The sequence below is a fragment of the Sturnira hondurensis genome, unplaced genomic scaffold (assembly GCF_014824575.4).
Source record: "Sturnira hondurensis isolate 20B ecotype Veracruz unplaced genomic scaffold, ASM1482457v3 Scaffold0013931, whole genome shotgun sequence".
Classification (NCBI taxonomy): Eukaryota; Metazoa; Chordata; class Mammalia; order Chiroptera; family Phyllostomidae; genus Sturnira; species Sturnira hondurensis.
The window spans coordinates 4,116,316-4,136,256 of NW_028086562.1; the positions used below are offsets into that span (position 1 = coordinate 4,116,316).

At 63.0% G+C, this 19,941-nt stretch overlaps 1 protein-coding gene across 3 annotated transcripts in view; it reads right to left on the reverse strand.

The window, feature by feature from the left end:
* PRKCZ (protein kinase C zeta) overlaps positions 1-19,941 on the reverse strand; it is a 63,535-nt gene that overhangs the window by 33,506 nt on the left and 10,088 nt on the right. The window contains exon 1 of one of the 3 annotated variants that reach the window (XM_037062162.1): positions 19,799-19,920. The exons of the other annotated variants lie outside the window; for them this stretch is intronic. Coding sequence (XP_036918057.1) covers positions 19,799-19,808 — 10 coding nt within the window. The 5' untranslated portion in view covers positions 19,809-19,920. Of the gene's footprint in view, positions 1-19,798; positions 19,921-19,941 lie in introns of those variants that run through there. 3 annotated transcript variants of the gene reach the window in all.

Below are 19,941 nucleotides of genomic sequence, written 5' to 3' on the forward strand. Positions count from 1 at the left end.
CTCGAGGCTCTGCCAGTGACCAAGGGCATCAAGGGGCTGGCGGGACCCCAGGGCCAGGCCAGAGACTCGCTGGTTGCCACAGGTGTGACCCAGCAGCAGTGGGGTCCCAAGGAGGCACCTGACTGAGGGTGGGGGTGGAGCTCCCTCCCCAGAGGAAGCCAGCAGGGCAGGGCCGGGCAGGGATGGAGAACAGGCGGGCAGCCGGCAGGGGGCAGGGGAGGCAGGGGCAGGGCCGGGGGGACCAGAAGGGCCGCAGCGGGGGATCCTGTGTGCTGGAACATTCCACACCTTGATGGGTCACACAGGTGACAAAATGACAGGGAACTGTCCACACTCGGTGGCCACTCTCGGAGGTTGACACCATGCCCAGTGACGCCGCAGCACAGCCACTGGGAGCAGGGGGCGCCCGACTCTGCTATCCCGGCAACTGCCAGCAGCAGGCAAGGGTCTCGTTTCCACCCACTCAAAAACAGCCCTCGTTTTGGTAGAATCGAGACAGCTGGGGAAACTGGAACATTCACGACCTTCGTGGCGACGTGGAAAATGACCGGTGTTTTCTGTGCGTTGTGCCAAGACAGGGCTGCTGCCGGACACTGGCCTCCGGAGCCTCTTCGGGAACGCCGACGGGTGACGCACTGCCTGGGGCCTGGGGCGCACGGGCCGAGTGGCACTTAGGGACGCACTTGGGGCCGGGGTGTTGAGGCTGCACCACCCAGCTCCCGGCCCATGTAGATGCTCTGAACCCTCACACTTAAAAATTTCTCTAAAAGAACGAGAACCTGATTCCCACTGTTCGGCTTTCACGCCCACCTGGGCTGCAGGGCCAGCCCCTCAGGCCCCTCAGTCGGGTGGCTCTCTAACCCCAGAACCCAGCCAAACACAAGTGCGACAGAGAGGATGAGCACGAGCACCAGCGCAGGAGCCTCGGCCCCTTGCCCCACTGATGGCCTGGGCTGCGCTGGGTGGTGACCACGGAGGGTCCCCACCTCAGGACTCCTCCTGGTCCTGGGGGGAAGCCAGGACCACCCCGGAGGAAGGAGTATCGTTCGTGGCTGCCTAACATCTCAAAGAAATCTTCCCGAGGCAACACCTGGACGAGCCCAGGGGCCTGGCCGCCCTCGGCCATGTGACTGCCTACCCCAAACCCATCTGCTGGGACAGTCAAGAGGACCGGACTGGGCCCTGGCTGGTGGGGCTCAGTGGGCTGAGTGTCAGCCTGCGAACCAGGGGGTCACCGGCTCGATCCCCAGTCAGGGCACCGGCCTGAGCTGCAGTAGAGGGTACATGAGAGGCAAGTACACATTGATGTTTCTTTCCTTTTCTTTCTCCCTCCCTTCCCCTCTCTCTAAAAATAAAAAAAAAAAAAAAGACCTAACTGGGCCCCAGAACCTCCGATGGCCGTGCTTACTCCACCCCCAGGGGCACCGGGGGGAACCCCGCTGTAAGCGAGCCGGCACACTCCCCCTACCAGGTCTGCAAACCCCCACTCACAGGGGTGGTCTAACCTGCAGCCCAGGGTTGCAGGGGGGGCGGCCCAACACGAAATCCTGAATCTGCTTTGAACGTTACGAGACTTTCTTGGTGTCGCCATTATTTGTGCATTTAACGGGCAGCCCAAGACAACTGTCCTTCCAGTGTGGCCCAGAGACGCCACAGGGTGGACACCACAGTCCTCGTCTTTGGGCGCTGCTAGCCTGAAGTGCTGTCCACTCTCCCGGGAAGCCTGAGCGCCAGAGCTGGTCAGGAGGCCGCCTGGCCCGGCTCACTGACTGGCTCCTGGGCCCTTCGGCAGGCAGGGCGGGAGCTGTGTTTTCAGACTTCTTTCCACAGAGTTGAAAAAATACATGACATTTCTAGGCATCTGTGGCTGCCTCCAACAAAACAGCAAAAAATCTGCCTTGCAGCAGGCCTGGAAAAGCCTGCACCAGACCCTGAGGAAAAGTGTAAATTAAAAGAGAAATCTGGGTCAAGCAGAGGGACGGGCGCGGGGAAGGCCTGGCGCTGGAGCCGTGGCGCGGGCCGGCCCCCCCCCACGACAGAGGGGCTCTTCTGCGTCCGTGCCAGTGGGATGGAGGAGCAGAGGGCGAGGGAAGGGGGCTGCTTCCCAAAACCCCCACCCACAACGCCCATCACAAAGGCCCCTCACGCGGTGACGTGCTCACCGGGACACGTAATCCATCCTGCTGTGCACCCACTACGCACGTTACATTGTGGCGAAGCGTCCACTGCGCACTGTCAGCCTGCGGCTCTGCCGCGTACCAAGTCCACGTCTACCATGAGTGTCTGTTCTGTGTCTGATACTGTGTGCCTGTCCTGCATCCACTGTCTGTGTTGACGGCGTGTCCAGTGCACACCCACACCCACAGCATGTCCAGGGCACACCCCCGATGCACCTGCCGTGCACCAGACGCTGCTCCGGACCGGCAGGCGCCAAGTCTCCTCCAGGCCTCCAGGGAGGCGGCACCTGCACCTGCATTTCACAGGCGGGGCCGCCCACTGGCCAAGCTGCGGCAGCGTCTGGACGCCAGGCCAGTTCTGTGTTTCCAAAGCCTGTGTGACCCTTAACTCCAAGGAGAGGAGCCTCAGCATGAGGGTGGCGGTAGGAAAAACACACACACACACACGCACACACGCATGCGTGCACTTCCCACCGGCCTGGCCGAGGCTCAGGTGCTCCTCCCTTCTCTGGGCCCCAATCTTGGGGGCCGTCCTGCCCACCCCAGCCTACAAGGGAGGCACTGCCACCGCCTGGTGGCACGGGAAGTTGAAGTCCATTGTCCTGGGCCCCATGGCCCAGCGGCACGGAGCCGACGGACGAGTGAGGGAATGAGCATGGCAGTGACGCACACCAACCGGAGTGAGAACAAGCAAATCAGCGCTGCCCCCCCCACTCCCAACGGAAGGCCGTCCCAGCCATGGCCCCCAGGGGGTGGGGTGCTGCCAGCGTGTGCACAGGGGACCCAGGCCCCACCAAAGGGGGGCGGGGGCGCTCACCGGCCTCCCCCACTAGAGGATTAGCCGAGTGCATGCTCTTTAGATTTCACAAATCACACCTGAGGTTCGAAACAGCTTTAGTTAAGTACGTACCAAAGAGGGGGCCTGGTTCTCTTTTAAATCAAGCCTTTGGAAGGCTGTAGGAATGTGCTGGGGGGCCCCCGTCGTCACCACTGAATTCAGACTCGGGGCTGACATGGTGCTACATGGCCGTCAGGTGGGAAACACTGCGACCTACCTGCGGGGGCCAGGGCGTCCCCCCCCCCCCGAGGGACGGTGGCATCATCCCACTGGTTTCAGGGAGTCAGACCTAGGGAGTGAGCGGCACTTGCAGGAGACCTCAGCCTCCAGGAAGCGAGACGGCACCTCGAGGAGCCCCTTGTGCCCCTGGGATCAGGGAAAGGAGAGTCGCGGTCCCTCCTCCTTTCTGACGGCCCTCCCTGGGAGGCCCCACCCCCCGCCCCAAGTGGTGTCAGGTCGAGCAGGGAGGAGGCCTGTGCACGGCGTGTTCCCCGGCGCAACGGCCTCTCTGCCTGCTGCTCCAGGAGGGGGCCCGGCTCACAAACCCCACGAGTTCCCCGGCACCCACATCCTTGTCCTTGGGGGCTGACACTAGAAGCCAGCGTCGGGCGCGGCTGTCCTTGGAGTGGACAGGGTGGCATGTACACCCAGAGGCAGAGCCTGGCAGCGACACCCAGACCTGAAGATCAGGGAGGCGGCCAGCAGGAACGGATAGCCAGTGAGGGCCTGGGGTGGGGACAGAGGCGGCTGGTGACACTCAGGCAAGCGGGGTGACAAAGCGACACGCCAGCACAGAAGCTGCTGCCTCCATGGAGCCCTCGGCTATGGCAGACGGTCCCTGGACGTGCGCATTTCCCGTGCAGCAGATTCTGGAATAATCTCAGGAAAGCCACCTCCACAAGAAGAAAGCAACGCTGAGCCCAGCAGAAGACAGCCACGTGGGCTGGGAGCAGCGGGTCGGCCGCGGGCGAGGGTTCTCCTCGTCTGCCTCTGGGCTGGGGTGTAAACAGTCCACTGGCCACCAAAAAGTGTGTATGGTTCTTCCCATACAATGAAAGGCAAGTTTTTCACTTCCACGGATGACTTCATTGATCTGGATATTCTGCGCATGTCAGCTCCCTCCCGTGTGGTGTTAAGGTCGATCGTTCTCAGTTAATGTCTCAACTGTATTGCTGTCCACCGGACCAGGGAGCACCGTCCAGCGAGGGATCTCTGGCACGAGATGGTGCAGCCGCCTCTGACGCATGCACTCAGGCACCGCACCTTCTCCACAAATGGCACGACCATTTTTTGGGTTTCAATTGTGCTTTTACTTTTCTTGCAATAACCAAGGCTCATGTGCCGAAAATGTTGCATATTTTCTTCCATCTTGCATGTTAGAAGAGCTACACAAAAATTCACCGATTTTGATAATTTTTTAAATGCACGCTGATGTGACAGCTGTCAGGACACAATCAAACAAAACTGCTTCAAGTGAAGTTAAAGGCAAGTAAGTGCTAGCAGAGCCGTCGCACGGAAAAAAACGAACGCGCTTTTCGGACCCAATCATGAGGCACCAGGGAGACACAGGGTTTAACTGGAGACCCTCGGAGAAGACGGGACACGGCCGAGGCTGTAAGGGGCCGCTTCAAGCAGGGGGTGTGCGCCCCAGCCAGTGGGCACAGGCCCGAGTCCATCCCTTCCCACCACAAGGCGCCCTCAGCCCGTTTCAGGGCTTTGAAAACGTATTTCCAGATACTTCTGCTCCTTGCCCGGAAACCGATTCAGCAGGGACACTCGACGTTCAGCCTAATGGGACCAAGACACAGGCCACACCCAGGTTTCAGGGTCACTGAAGGAGCACAAAGGCTCACGGAATGCACAGATAACAGGAGGACCGAGGCCCTGGGGTGCCCCCCCCAGGCGCCCCCGGCAGTGCCTTCCACAGCCCCCTCGTCCTGTCTGGCCCTCGCCTCACAGGCCACCCCTCCTGAGCCCCGGGACAGACACACCTGCCCAGGCCAGAGTTTCCGCCTCGGCTACAACGTTAATGACGATCTGGAACTTCGAAGGGACTAGCCTGTCTGTGGGCATCTGCTCAGGGACCAGGGGCCCTGCTCTCTCACGGGCCCGACACCCAGTGGCCACCACCAGAGCACACGGAATGAACAGCAGGGCTCTAGGAGGGGAACTTTCCAGAAAAACCTCAGAGTGTGACAGAGCAGCCCCTTTACCAGCATCCTCGGGCTGTGACGTGGCATTAATTTCCTAATTTACTGTCCCAGCAACTGAGGGGCAGGGGGTGGGGGCGCCGTGCCTGCTCTGTGACAGGGACGAAGCAGCCCCCAGGTCCCCCGGAGCCATGGGGTGGCCTCTCCTGCAGCCCCCAGGACAGCGCAGGTGCCGGTGCCATGTTACTGGGTTCCAAGCAGCCATCACCTGTTGTTCGGTCAGTTGGCGAGCACAGCGGTTTGGATCAGGAGTCGCCCTGGAGGCCCAAGGACAGCCGTGGTTCCTGTCACCGGCCCAAGCACCGGTGGTCTGGGAGCTGCTCGGATGGCTCGGAGTTGAAAAGCCCAACTCAGGAGTGAACTGGCCAGGAGCAGGGGTTGGTTTCATGCTGAGTCACCTGCCGACCACCTCTCCACCACAGCCCACCTGTCTTCTCAGAAACGCCCAACGCGGCAGGCTCCTGGTCATAGCCTCCAGGGGCCAGCATGCCCCCCGCCGGGGACACCTGCCCCCATGCACAGGGAGCCAGGCCGGGGTACAGCCCACACTGATGGCAAACTGGCACTTTCCCAGGCGGTTTCTCTTAATGCACAGCTTCTCCCAGTTCAGAGAACCGACCTAAAGGCCCACACACCCCAGCCCCGCGTCTCCGTGAGAGCGGGTCCCTGGACCCCCGACCCCTGGGGACAAAGCGGGCAACCTGCCACACCCCCACAGCCTCCACTGGCCCAGGAACCTGACAGTCAAACCAGCATGAAGGACGGCCCTGCCCCCGCGTGCCGGCGCCTGGGGTTCTAGCCACAGGCTGTGGCTAGGTCCCTGCCCTCCCAGAAGGAGCGGAGCCAGGCCCATGGGGCACAGACTTTCTCAGACCACCACACCCTGGGGGGACAGCCTGTGCTGTTGGCTCTGCCACCTGCCCAGCGGCAGCCCGGGTCCCGGACATCTCGCCCCTCCACACAATTGGTCAGTGTGGGCCCAGAACCCAGGAGCAGGCCTGGGCATCAGAGTGGAGAGCGGACCTTTGTCCAAATAGACAGGGGCAGCAACCATGAACATCAGGGGGCAGAGCCCTCGCCCCCTCTGCTGTGGGTCCCCAGGGGCCAAGCCTTCCCCCAGCCACCAGGAGGGGTCCCATGACACCAAACACAGCCAAGCCTGGTGTCCTGGCCCCCTTGCTGCACATGGTGCCCTGTCCCTCAACCAGGATGCCACTGGGTGACATCCAAGGACACGCTCGGTGACAAGCACTGTTGGCACCGCCTTTGTCGTGATGTCTTGCACACATCGTCCTGCATGGATGGGGGCTGACCGGCCTTTCTGACCGCCCTCCCTGCTGAGCACTGCAAAATGCAAGCCGTGTGTGAGGGCTCCCCAGGAGCCAGCGAACAAGCCACCGCGCGGGTCTCGGCTCCTGGCCCTGCGCCCTCCCAGGAGCACCAATCGGGGGACGCTCGGGCAGGGGGTTCAGCAGAGACTGAGGTCCGAGTGGTCCGTCCCATGACCCCCCCACGCCATCCCTGCTGGAGGAAAACCTGGCCCCACCTCCCAGACACCCTGGCCCTTTAACTCTTACAGATAATTAAATGTAAATGTTTCCTTTGAACAGAAACAGCCAGATCCATGAATAAATTATGCTCGTTTTTGTTCGCTTGCGAGAACATCCACGTGGAGCTCACAGTTACGCCCTAAATCACCCAAAGGCTCAAGTGCACCTGACCTGGGGGTCGCTTTAGCACCCAGAGCTCAGAAGTGAGGAGGGTTCCGTTTAGGCTTGGCCTTGGCTGGGGGGCACAGCAGGTGAAGGGTGCCGAGCATCGGGCACGAGGTGCTCTGCCCCCGAGGGGGACTGGCGGCCCCCCTCTGCACGCTCAACTGGGGCTTCTCCGGTGTCCCCATGAGGCTCGAGGGGCCCTGTCCATCTTCACGGGGACGTGCCCCCCACAGGAACACATGGGGGCGCTGCTAAAGCAGTCAGGCAAATGGGGAGCCTGGGCACATGCGAGCGAGAACACACTGGGCGTCTGCTGCTGGCTGACCAGCAGGTCAGGTGTCCGGGCAAGGCCATGACCTCGTGGCAGCCACTGCTGGGCACAGAGGGACTGACCCTGCCTGCATGGCAGGGTGGCCCTCGCAGGCTCCAAGTGCTCCCCCGTGCCCCCCCCCGCCCCCGGGGCCGACACAATAGGCCCTCTTCCTGGTTGGTGAGATTTCATAAAAATCAGCCAATCACAGCCTGGGACAGCACCAAAGGAGGAAACAAGCGCCCACACTGGCACTGACACCGTGACCCCGGGAGGTTGGTCCACACGCACCATGTGCGGCGTGTCACTCACACCAGCCCGGGTGACTGGACAACCAGAAAGCAGGTGACCAGCCCCCGTGCCACAGACAACGCACTCGTCCTGCTGCCAAGGAGCCCACACGAAGCTCAGCGTCGTGGGTTGCCACGGAAACGGGCCCTCAGCCATGGGGAGGCGCCACCTCACACCCCCAGGACGGCAGGTACTGCGACATTTGCTTTCATTTCTGTTTAGAAAACGCCAGTGCCTGCGCAGAGGGGGCGAGACCTTCAGCACCCTGGGCACTGCTGGCGGGGGCGTGGACCGGGCAGGCACGCCGGAAAACGGGCGGCAGGTGCTAGGAAGCGTACACATGGAGCGAACCCCACAATCCAGCAACCCCGCTTCTGGGTGGGTCCCCAAAACAGAGCAGGGGCCCACGGAGAGGTGCGCCCTGAGTTCGGAGCAGTGTTATGCCAGCCGGAGGTGGAAACCAGTCAGGCGTCGTCAGCAGAGGACGGGGAAGCAAAACGAGACCCACAGGCATCGGGATGCCTCCCGGCCTCAGAGAGGAAGGAAGCCCCGACAGATGCTCCACCGAGGACGCGCCAGGGGCCGTCCTGCTGAGTGACAGGAGCCGGCCAGACACAGCAGGACGTGTGCTGTGCGACCCCTCTCAGGTGAGGTCCGGGAGGAGTCGGACCCACGGGGGCAGGAAGCAGACAGTGGAACCAGGGGCTGTGGGTGGGGGTGAGTGTTTCACGGCCAGAGTTTCCGTTTGGGAAGATGGAAAGTTCTAGATACTGGAAAGTTCAGGGCCCTGGCACACAGTGCTCAGGCCACGCCCCCTAGGACAGCAGGCTTCTCTCTGGTGACTCCCGCGCCATCCAGCACAAACCCTGAATTGGAAGGTGGGTTTAGGGGGTTGCATGGTGCCTGTGTCCCAGCAGACAAGTCCCCCGCACCCACACCAAAGCTTTTTAGATGATAAAAATGTATTTTTTATTTATTTCTATTCCTCGACAGAGTAACTGTCTTTCTGGGACTCTGCACCAGGGACACAGACGGAGTCTGGGACGTCCTCCCAGGAAGGGCACCTGAGGGCTCCGGCGAGGGGCACGCTGGCCCTGGGGCAGGCGCCACCTAGGACAGGAGACTGAGCCCTCAGCACGGGACCCAGAGGCGCGGTCCCGGGCCTGAGACGGACGCCCCTTCGTGTTAGTCAGTGAGCGTGAGAGGCCGCTCTGCACAAAGGGCAGCTCACACTCTTTCCGGACGTTTCCTGCATGTCCCAAACTTCCTGGCGGCGGCGTGCGTGGCTTTACAGCCAGAAACGCCGCCTCGAGTACAAAGTGCAAGGACCTTCCTTTCTGCTGCCTTCACCCGTCACCGCCCACTGTCCCCCTCCCCAGCTACCAAGGCCAAGTGACGCTGCAGCTGTGAGGCTTCTGGGCACCAAGTGGCACTCGTGGCCCCCGGGGGCTGCCTGACCTGGAGAGCTGGGTACCGCCACCGGGCCAGGCCCGCTGAGCCCTTCCTGACTGTCTGGGCCCTGGGACCTCTGGAGGCACCTGTTGCGAGGAGCCGTGTGTCCACTTGTCCCTGGAGGACGTCCAGTAAATGCCAAGAGAGGACACACTGACATCAAAGCAGATACCCCACCCCCAGCAGAGGCCACACAGGGTGAGGGGGTCGCACAGCCCGTGAGCTGGAGAGAGGGTGAATGGGGGAGGGGCAGCACCCTCGTGCAGACACTCCAGGGAAGGAGGCGGGAGGGCTGGGGGAGGAGGGGTCCTGGCAGAGGCAGGGCTGGGCCCTGTGGGCCAGAGAGACTTGGGGGACCAGTGGGGAGAGGCAGGAGCAGAGGTGCGCGCCACATGCAGGGGGCGTGTGGCCCAGAGAGCTGTTTATGGGCCCTACTGCCCTTCGGGGCGGGGTCAGCAGGTGACAGAGGCGGAGCCTGGGTCCAGGAGGTGAGGAGGCCCTTGCACTCGGCCGGGGGTGCAGGGAAGGACCAGCAGAGCCCCGCCACCCCCTCAGCCCCCCCACAGTCGGCAGCACACAGGGCGGCTGGAAAAAGCCACTATTCAGACTCCAACTCCTGAGGACAAAGATGCCTTCACACCGTGTGTCCGGGCAGCCAGCACGTGCCAGTCACCACACAGCCTGTCCCTCGGCCACAGGCGCCTCAGCGTGGAGCGGGCTGGCCTTCCTGTGCTGCTTCCGAGACCCAGACCCGGGCCCTCAGCCGGCCGCTCCGGCCACACTTGCCCACCACAGACACAAGGGGGGTGAAGCTCCCTGACCAGAGTGCTGGTGTCGGGGGAGAGCCACCTGAGTCCCCCAACGGTGCTTGTCGCAGTGAGTGTCCTCGGTGTCACCATGGGCGTCGCTCTGGACGGGTGACACTCCTCTGCCCACACGACGCCAGCCCTTCCCGGGTGGTGGACAGGCCACCGTGATTTCCTCAAACACAGGGCTTCCTGAGGGTCCTCTGGGCAGAGGTGTCGCCTGGGTGGCCCAGGAGCCGAAGCAGCCACCTGGCATCGCAGGGCGCCGTCTGTCCCTCACAGCGACCACTCAGCCACCGCCGCCCGGCAGGCCCACTCCCAGTGGACCTCGCGCTCACGCCCATCGTCCCCAGAGCATCCTGTGTGTAGACACACAAGTGCCACTGTGCCACCGTCACCCGCAGGACTCGGGGCTGGGACAGGCCAAGTGGCGTGGTGGCCTGGGAGCTGTGGGCCACACCGCGGAGCCCAGGTGAGTGAGTGGCAGGCCGTGCCATCAGGGTGACGCCTGTGCCCCTGTGGCGTCTGCACAGGGACAAAGTCGCCTGACAACAAACTTCTCAGAATGCGGCCGTGTGAGGAGGCGTGTGACAGTCACTTCGGTGTCTTACCAATCTGCTGAGACGCTCTGTGTGACAGTCATCGGTCGCCCACCTCCCGGGCCAGGGCAGAGCGGTTACTCTGAATAAAATCAAAGCTAATAAAGAAGAACTGCAGGACCGAAACGTGTAAGAGGGCGTCCGGGGGCTCAGGTCCGCAGCGGGGCTCCCAGCAGCTGGTGCTTCTGGGCGACAAGCTGTGTTTTACTCGTTTCCATGACAACAAGGCGTGTGCGTCTCACGCATCTCTGAAACCCACCGTGTGAGGGGAGGCAGCACAGAGCCCGCTGACACCGGTGCCTGTGACACGGACCGGGCAGCGAGCGAGAGGTCCCGGTGCGGCGGCCGGCTCCAGCACATCTCAGGTCGGTCGCTGCGCAGGGGCACTTGCGGTGGTCTCAGGACTGAGATGAAAAAACCACGACCCCTCCCAAATTTGAAAAACAACCCTAAAAATGTACGTGTTCTCACAACACTACTTTGTGAGGCTGAAAAGCTTTGTCTAAATGGCCAAGACAGTAAGTTCGGACAACTCTATCACAGGGAAGACTCAGGAAGTCATCTCCGAGGCTTCTCTACACAAGGCGCCGTGACACTGTCACGGGAGACGGCCAGGTGTTCGCAGCTACAAAATGCTCAGGACGAGGCATGACAGGGTCATCTGAAGACGAGTTGCAATGTCATTTCCCTGGATTTTGAGATGCTCTTGGCCCTTGAAAATGTATCGTTCATTCCAGTTTGTATTCTTATTGTACGTATCCACATTGACGCTTTCAAAAAGCAGAAGAGTATAAGAAAGTAGCAAAGAGTAGCTCCAGGCGCCCCTCACGCAACCGCAACCAGAGAGCAAACAGCCACGAGCAGGCGATGAGAAGCAGTCATGCTGGGCGGGGGGGCGGGGAAGCCTGGGAGCGAGCCGGACCGGGTGCCCGAGGGGCAGAAGCTGCACGAACAGGAGTCTTCCCGTGTCACCATTTCTGAGTTACATAAATACTTCACACAACCCACAAGCAAAGTAGAATTTAAAAGGATAAGGAAACTTCCCTGAAACTGAATGCAAACAAGCTAACATGCCCAGTGGCCGCCGAGCTGGCCCGTGGCCTCCTCACAAACAGCACCCGCTTCGGCTCCCAGACCCCATGCCCACCGCACCTGCACAGGCCGCGCGACCTGAGGACAGTGGAGCCTGGAGGGACCCCTCTGTCCCTGCACAGCGGCTCTGACCTTGCTCTGTCCACGTGGCAGTGACGGCCTTCGAGCAGACAGGCCGGGGCACCCAGATGGGGAGGAAGAAGACGGAGCTGGGGGAGCTGGGGGACAGGACTGGGCTGGGCACTCGGGCACCCAGGGCCCTGGCTGCCAAGTTCCTTCTCCCCCAAAAGGAAGCGACTTCCAGGAGAGTCACCTGTTCCAGGGCATCCGGGGTGTACATGTGGTCCTGGGGGCCCCTGTGCCACAAAGTGGGGGACCCTCAGGAGGACAGGAAATGCCAAGAGCATGTGGGGCAGGACACACAGTGCGTCACAGGACTGCCACCAAAATCCTAAGTGACTTCCTTGCACACCATGCCCCAGTGATTCGGGGACAATGAACGCACACACGGGGGTGGGGCAGGCGTGCTGAGGCTCCGCCTGCTGAGCGGGAGGGAGTCCGAGCCTCAGGGTCAGCGAGGACAGAGATGGGTTTTAGCAAACTCGGTTTCACTGCCCTCGGCCCTGCCGGGGCTCCGGGTTTCAGACACAGAGGGGAGAAGGCAGCCCTTCCTCCCAGCACGGCCCACCTGTATGGGAAAAGGGGTGACGCAAACAGCCACGGCCGCTTTGGCACACCGTGACCTGGCACAGCCCTCTGGGGCAGCAGGGCCACCAGGGAGGGGACGCCAGGCAGCAGTGGCCTGGGCCCTTGCAGGGACTCTGCGGCCAGAGCGAGATCTCTGCTGGCATTGGCTCCGAGCGCCTCCACAAAACAGCGTTTTGAAAAAATACAATGAACAAAGCTCTCGGGGCAAAGGGGAGGCGGGAGGCTGGGCCTTTGGCCCTGTCACCAGCTGGCGTGGGGACCAGAGGTGGGACCCAGGACTGTCTCTGGGACCCTTGTAAGAGAGCCCACACTCCTTGAAGCCCTGCCCGGTGCCAGCACAAACGCTCCCGGGGTCCCATCACTTGGGGTTTCTGTGCGAGGGTCACCCGCTTCAGCCTGGCATGGGCACACCCTGCCCGGAGGCCAGCACCCACCACGCTCCCTACTCCCTTCACAGGAGTGCAAGGAGCGCCGAGGGTGCCCTGTGAGGGGGCGTGCAGCCATCACTTCAGTCTCACTGCTCGGCTAAGACACTGTGACAGTCACCAGGTGCCCACCTCCCAGGCACAAAGCAGAGAGGTTAAATGCTCCAGTGACGATTTTTTGTCAGAACAAAATGCCATGTGACGGAGCACAGTTTAGTGACGCAAAAGCTCAGGGCGGGCCTGACACCGCGGCCGACCTGTGAGCCATTCCTGCCCGTGGCCACACTGACCCCCACGTGCCATGGCCGGCCCTGAGCTGGCTCATCCCACAGCAGAGGATGAGCAGCAGGGGTGGGAGACTCACGTCGGTCACGCTGGGGTGCAGAGAGCCCACCCGCAAAACTCATCCTGCCTCGGGGCCGGGCCCCCAGGCCTCCACGTGGTGATGGCGTGCAACCATGACCCGCTCGCCCCCACCTGCGTCCCCGGCTCAGACAGCAGGTAGGTGGGCTCCCAAAACAACCGGGCACAGGTAACTGGCTGCACCCTGTGAGGTCTGGAGACCCCAAGGGTCCCGGAGGCCCCTGCAGGGGCGCCAAGGGCAAGCCACTCCGTCGTGGCGGGCAGCGAGCCGCAGCGCCTCCTCTCACCGCGCTCCCACAGGGTCCACGGGGCTCAGTGAGCCAAGGTTGTAAAGCCAGAGCCCAGAGACGCCCCTGATGTGGTTTCAGGTGCCACAGGCCATTAAGGGAGCACCGTCAGCCGGGGCCAGGTGGCTCAGCAGGTGGGGACCCTGTCCCGTGCACACGCCTGGGTTTCGGTTCAGTCCCCGGTCAGGGCGCGTGTGAGGGGCAGTCAGTGGATGTCTCTCACCTCTCCCCCTTCCTCCCCTCTCTCTAGAGTCAGTGAGCATGGCCTCCGGGGAGGGTTTAGAAAAACAGGAAGGACCGCTTGGCGGGTTTTAGAGAAACCCCAAAGAGCGTCCGCGTTTACCTGTGAGGGCGGCGAAAACACTCTTCCAGGTGCTGGGCAGCTCGGGGCCACGGGGCCAAACCGGAACCGGTGGCAACAGGGCGGGAGGGTCCGGTCTGCGGGCCGCAGCCGCCGACAGGCTCTGCAGAGGCGCCGCCACCCCTCCTCACTCAGCTTTGATTTGCAGAACCACCGTGTGTCAAACCGGGGACGGAACCCGCACCCTCTCGGTGAACAGACCACGGGGCCGCTCGGCCAGAGCGACGGGTTTCAACTTTAAATGAATGAACGAACAAATAAGTATTTCTCATTCCCGACTTGAAATACAGGAAACGCTGGCCGGTAAAGCCCACCGAGGCGCACTGACGTCACTGTCACCGAGTGACAGTGCTCAGGGCCGCCAGTGGGCGACGGTGGCCCGGCGGCAGAAGGCGACCAGGACCAGGAGCGGCGCCCTGGTCTCCACAACCACGTGGGGCCGCCCGGACCTGCCGCCCCGTGCCTCTGTCCCCCTAGGGAGCCGGACCCCATGCTGCCAGGACACCTGGGAAAGGAGAGGTTAATGCTGGTCCCCAGGGTGTGACAACGGGGATGGAGCTTCACGTCTGACCCACCGAGATACAAGAGGGGACGGGAGCCTGAGGGCAGGCAGACGAGGGGTGGTGGGGACAGCGCCGTCCAGGGAGTGGACACCGTTCCTTCACACGTGTCTCCTGAGCCTGCTGCCCAAGAGCTGCCTGTTGCCTGGCTCAGGTGCCTGGTACCAAGTGTCACGGTTGCCCCTCAGAACCAGGCGGCCCAGCCCCCGGGGAAGGGCATTGTCTCCTGAGCAGCGGTGACAGGCTGAGCCGAACCTCCTGTCCGTGTCACCTTGTTCTCCAACAGAAGAGCAGTCTCCAGGGGACAGTGGAGGGACGGGTGCCAGCTCTGAGCCCCCCCGAGCGTCTGTGCCCAATGCCACCCTCAGGGATGTCAAGGGCCGCTGGCCCAGGGTCTCCTTTCCTCCCCCAGAGAGCCGGGCTGTGGATGCTCCCGGCTCACCACCACCCACGTCACGGCACCTGCCCCCCGGATGGTCGGTCGGTGAGTCTCCCTCGCCGGGTGGACACGGCTTCACCACGTTTTTCTCCCTCCTGTCTGGGGCGGCCGCCCAGGCCCACACTCTGCCCAGCCGGCCCTGGCCACCGCTCAGCAGCCCCAAGTCCCCATGTGACCTCGGGACACGCCACCCAGGCCCCTCTGCTACAGAGTGGGAAGAGGCGCCAGCTGTCCACCGAGACCCTCCCAGCAGCCCGGGCACCCATCCTGGGTCACCACGCCTGGGCTGACTGCCTGGACATCATGGCCCACAGAACACGGACGCACTCGGTGCAAGGAAGGCCAACCTGAGCAGAGCCATTGTGAAGGCTGCCGCCTGTCGCCCCCTCCCACCGAGAAGGCAGCGCGGCGGGCCCCAGAGAGCACCGTGGCCAAGGTCAGAGGGGACGCCTCGTCTGGTGTGAGAGCGGGCAGGTCTGCGCCTGCGGAGCCACACGGCCAGTGTCTCCCCACTGCCTGGGTGGGGTGTGAAGAGGACAACAGGGAGGACCAAGGAGAGAGGGCGGCCCTGAGCTGACGACAGGGTCCCCATCCGTGGGCCGATGACAACAGGGCCCCACACTGACACCGGGTGCTGATCGCCAGGGGCTTGTGAGCTCTGCCACCGCTTCAGCTTCCTGTAAATCTGAAACTGCTGTAAAATGTGAGGTCTTTAAAACACCCCTCCACACACATTCACACACACCTCACACACCTGTGTCACAGACGCACCTCTGGGCCCCCAGCCCCGCCCACACCAGGGCGGAGAGCCGACAGCAGACTAGCCATCGGCCTCGTGCTCGGGTGATGGCGCCCTCGGGACAGGCTGGCCCACGGGGTCCAGGCACGTCCACCTGCACCGTGCAGCCCAGCCCCAGGGCCAGGCCCTACGATGGAGCCTCAGCAGGCAGCAGGGACACGGCCACACCAGTTACCTGGCTTCTTTCCCGGGCCAGTGGGAGGATGAAACCCTGACACACCCACAACAGCGAACACGACAGGGCGGGCAGTACTGCGTCGGGTGTCGGACAGGGGGCGACCAGCCACCGGGAGCCGAAGCAGGGCCAGATCCCGAAGGCTCCAGGGACCAGGGAGTTGGGTGCCCACAGCACAGGCTACACCCAAGAAGGAGACCCCGTCCTCACCGCAGGCAGCCGGTGGAATGAACACGCAGCCTGGGGGACCCCCAGACCCTCCCCAGGCACTTGGACCGGCCACCACTGGGGGTCCCAGGAACAGGCCCAGCCAGGACCAACCACGGTGTCCAGCAGCCTCCCGATGCCCGCCTGTCCACGTGGACAGGTGGCCCACGGTCACCGTGGCTGAGGAAGGCCTCCCAGCCAAAACCAACGGGGAGGAGGGACCCTGTTGGAGACAGCAGCATGAGGACCCAAGAAAACACCGAAGGGCGACCTCACACTCCACGACCCCCACAGTCCCTCGTCACATGTCTGCGCCTGGGTCCCAGCTGCAGGGTGGGCGGGGCGCCGCCTGTCACGTGCTCGGTGCTCCTCCGTGATGGTCACTCCACTCACGCGGCTGGGAACCACAGGGTGGAGCCTGCCAGGACCAGGTCACAGGTCGGCAAGCAGCAGAGCATGGACCGGACCGGCGGCGGGGGGAGGAACCCCGCTGCGCCTCAGGGACCATGGTGCGCCAGAGCGAAGCCAGCGGCACGCACCTCGTGGGCTCGGCGAGGGCCGCGCATGGGTGTGCTCAGCAGTGCACAGAGTTACTTTCCCCCACGGGGCCTCTCGCCTCGACTCAGCCTCCACCACAAGGTGTGACCGTCGCTGTGGAAGCAGGAGCAATGCTCCACTGTCAAAGGGACCGTGGGGACTCCGGGAAGTGAAAGGCTAGAGACAGACAACAAACTTATCAGGTGGTTTGGACGGAAAGCTGGAGAACAAGTGGGCAGAAACGGGAAACAGACACGAAGCCCAGAGACTGGCCGGCCTGACGCCGCAGAGAATCACATCGAGGAAATGACAGAGCGCCCGCTGCCACATGCGGGGTCCCCACCCCAGAGGGAGCTGGCCGCATCGCGGAACCGGACAGAAGGCCACGGCTCTGGGTGCTGTCAGGAGGAGAAAATACACGAAAGGCCTTCCGAGTGCTCCATCCGACGGAGGCTGAGGAAGGCGAGTGCGCTGCCCGCAGCTCCACCCACTAAACGGTCGCCCGGCCTGCGGCCAGGCCGCGGGCATCTTCCGGCCAGGTCTCAGGACCCTCGCTCCCACGCGCCTCCCCCAGGCGTCCTGGCAAAAGTCTCAACTGGAGATCAAGCGGAGAGGGGCGCAGGAGCCAGGAACGGAGGGAGCAGGCAGAGGAGAGGCACAGGGGACCCGGGGGGCCAGCACGGGGCGGGGGGGGGCCAGTCACGGGGAAGGAGGTGAGGCTGGCATGCGGGGGCCGCCCACCTGGGGGTAAGATTGCGGGCGAATCTAAGACAGGACTTCCAGGAAGCCCTGAAAGAAAACCACGGCAACGCAAACGCTCAGCAGATGGCCGACGAACGGTGACCTGACCCTGTCGGGGGAGAGAGGGAGGGCTGGCCGAGCAACATGTTCCGGAATTCCAGAGACGAGGGGACCAAGAACACCCCAAATGGAAATATCTAGAAACAGCAGCATAAATGTGTTATTCAGAAATCTGGAAATAAACACCAAGAACCTGCTATCACAGGGAGTGAGCCCCTCCGGGGGGCGGGGGGGTAGAGGGGACACCTGTTCTCTTTTAAAATCACGCGGGACGACTCACCACCACGAGACAGATACGCCAAACTCAACATCGTGTTCGGAACACGGAACTGACACACAACTTGAACTTCACACACAAGTGCTTGCGGGGGCAGCACCGAGCGCCCACTCCCCTGGCGAGGCCCTCACCACGCGCCGGCGGCCAGCTCCGTCCTGCTGCAGACCGGGCCTTTTGAAACCTCCCACAGAAGCAACGTTACGAAGAAGCAACTTGAAGAAGACCCCAGACCCGTCCACCCACCAGATGAGACAGCAGAACAGACAAGCCAGTTCCCCCTACTCCCCGGCACCATGGGTGCGAACCCTCACTCGCCCAGCAAGAGCATGAGGAATAAAACAAGTTGGACTGGCCCCTGTCTGTCAGACCACAGGGGCAGCACCCGCGACCCAAGCGCCCACCCCGGACTTGCTGCCCTGGCCAGGCAGCCGGCAGGCTAGAGCGTCGTCCACATGGGCCAAGGCTGTGAGTTCAATCCCCGGTCAGAGCACATGCAGGAATCAGTCAGTGTGGGCACTAGTGCGTGGAACGACAAACCAATGTTTCTGTCTCTCCCTCCAAACCAGCTTTTAAGGGTTAATAGCACAGCCATGGAGTGAGGCAAATGCATCATGAGTCATTTCTGCGTGATGCAAAGCAACATACATGTAAAAAAAGAAGAGAGGACTTCCCGTACACCCGGCATTCTCGCCTCTCCCGACTCCGAGCCCCCCGTGGGGATGGCAGGCCCGTGGGCCCCTGGGGTGCCCGCCCAGGGGTTTGGAACCAGCGGCCTCAGAGACACGGGAGTGAGGTGCCCTGACCCAGCCCGCTCAGGGTGGTCCGAAAAATACACTGCCGGGTCCACACACACCGGCAGGATGCTGCCATGATGTCATCACCAAGAACAATGTCGGGGTAACCGGCGCAGGGGGCTGCTTGGAACAAAGCTTCCCCTCCCCTCCAGTGAAGCAGCAAAAGTCTCAGAAGACCTGCTCTGTCCAAGCCCTGGGTTGGGGGTGGGGGAGAGGCACATGCAAAGGCCCTGCGGTGGCCACAGTGAAGCGGGCGGCACAGACCCGCTGGCCGGGCCTCCGACACATCCCGCCCGCAAAGCCCCGAGTGGAGGCTTTCTCTGCCTCCCGGGGTGGACACGGGGGTGCCAGACCTGGAATGAGGGCTCCCCCAGCCTTCCAGGGGCGTCCCTCCATCCAGGGCTGCCCTGCTCAGCCTGTCCGCAGTCTCGGTCACTAAAGGAGACGCCCGCTGCCTGAGTCTGTGACTCCTCAGCAGAGGTGGGGCCTGAGCCCAGGCATCGTCAACCTGAGACCCGGACCCGGGCCTCTGGGTGTTCGGCTGCCGCAGGCCCCATCCCGTCTGGGTGACCAGGGCCGCCCAGCAGACGAGATGCAGCCTCCTCTCCACCACGTCACAGGGAGCCCACAAAATGGGAAGTGTTCACTGGGCCACAGACTATGGTGATGGGGTCCCCAGATCAACCCTGGGTGGCAGGGAGGCCGAAGGTAGCACCCACTGGCATGCCCTAGTGGGACTGACCAGGTCTCCCCAGGGCCCCATGGGGGGCAGCCGGGCAGCCCAGAGGCAGAATCGGGATGGGCAGTGCGGGCTCACAGCTGGGCAGACAGCACACACGACCCCTTATGTCACTGCCAGCGGCTCAGAACTTTGTGAAGGCGCCTGGCTGCCGGCTGACAGCTGGGACAAGACCACAGCACATCCACATGCATCAGACCAGGACCTGGGGACAGGTGACAGGCAGCCACGGTCCCGTCTGCTAACATCAACACAGACAGGGGAGGCTCCTTTCAGGGAGGTGCTGATCCAGCCTGTCCCCCGTTCACAGCTCCGAGTAGACCCGGCCAAGGCCCTGCTCTGAGTCCCCCGTCCCAGCTCCGGTCCTGGCAGCAGGTCTGTGCTCTGGGGGTCCGCAGCAGCCCTGCATGGCCAGCACATCATGGCCCACAAGGAGAGAGGCCGAGCTGTCCTGAGGAAACCATGACACAGCTAATCTCTGCCCACCCGCCGGCACGCATGTGAGCTGCCACCGCTCCCTCCCCAACAGCCCCAAATGCACCCACGTTTCGTAACTCAAGGGTCCACAACAAGCCAGCAGCCCTGCGACCAGCAGGCCCTTCTGCTGCTGGGGGAGGGGCGCACCCTGGTCCCCCTGCACCCCTCGGCCTCCCCAGCACCTGCCACTGTGCACAAGCACGGCCTTATCACCCCGGCCCCCGACACCCCCGCCCCCATGAGCCTGTGGGGGGCTGCCTGCTGCTGTTGCTGTTTTCACAGGAGCACCTTGCAAAATGGACGTCAGAAACGGCCCCCCGCCCCCCCCCGCCCCTATGCAGCCCCGGCAGCCCATCTACCTCCAACCATCTCAGCAGCGCGGGCGCCCCCACACACATCGCCTGCGAGGACCCTGCAGCCAGCCAGCCAGCGCACGTCAACACTGCCCGCCGTGTCGTCAGCGCAGACTGGAGCCAGGACCGGCCGGGGTGGCGGGAGCCGG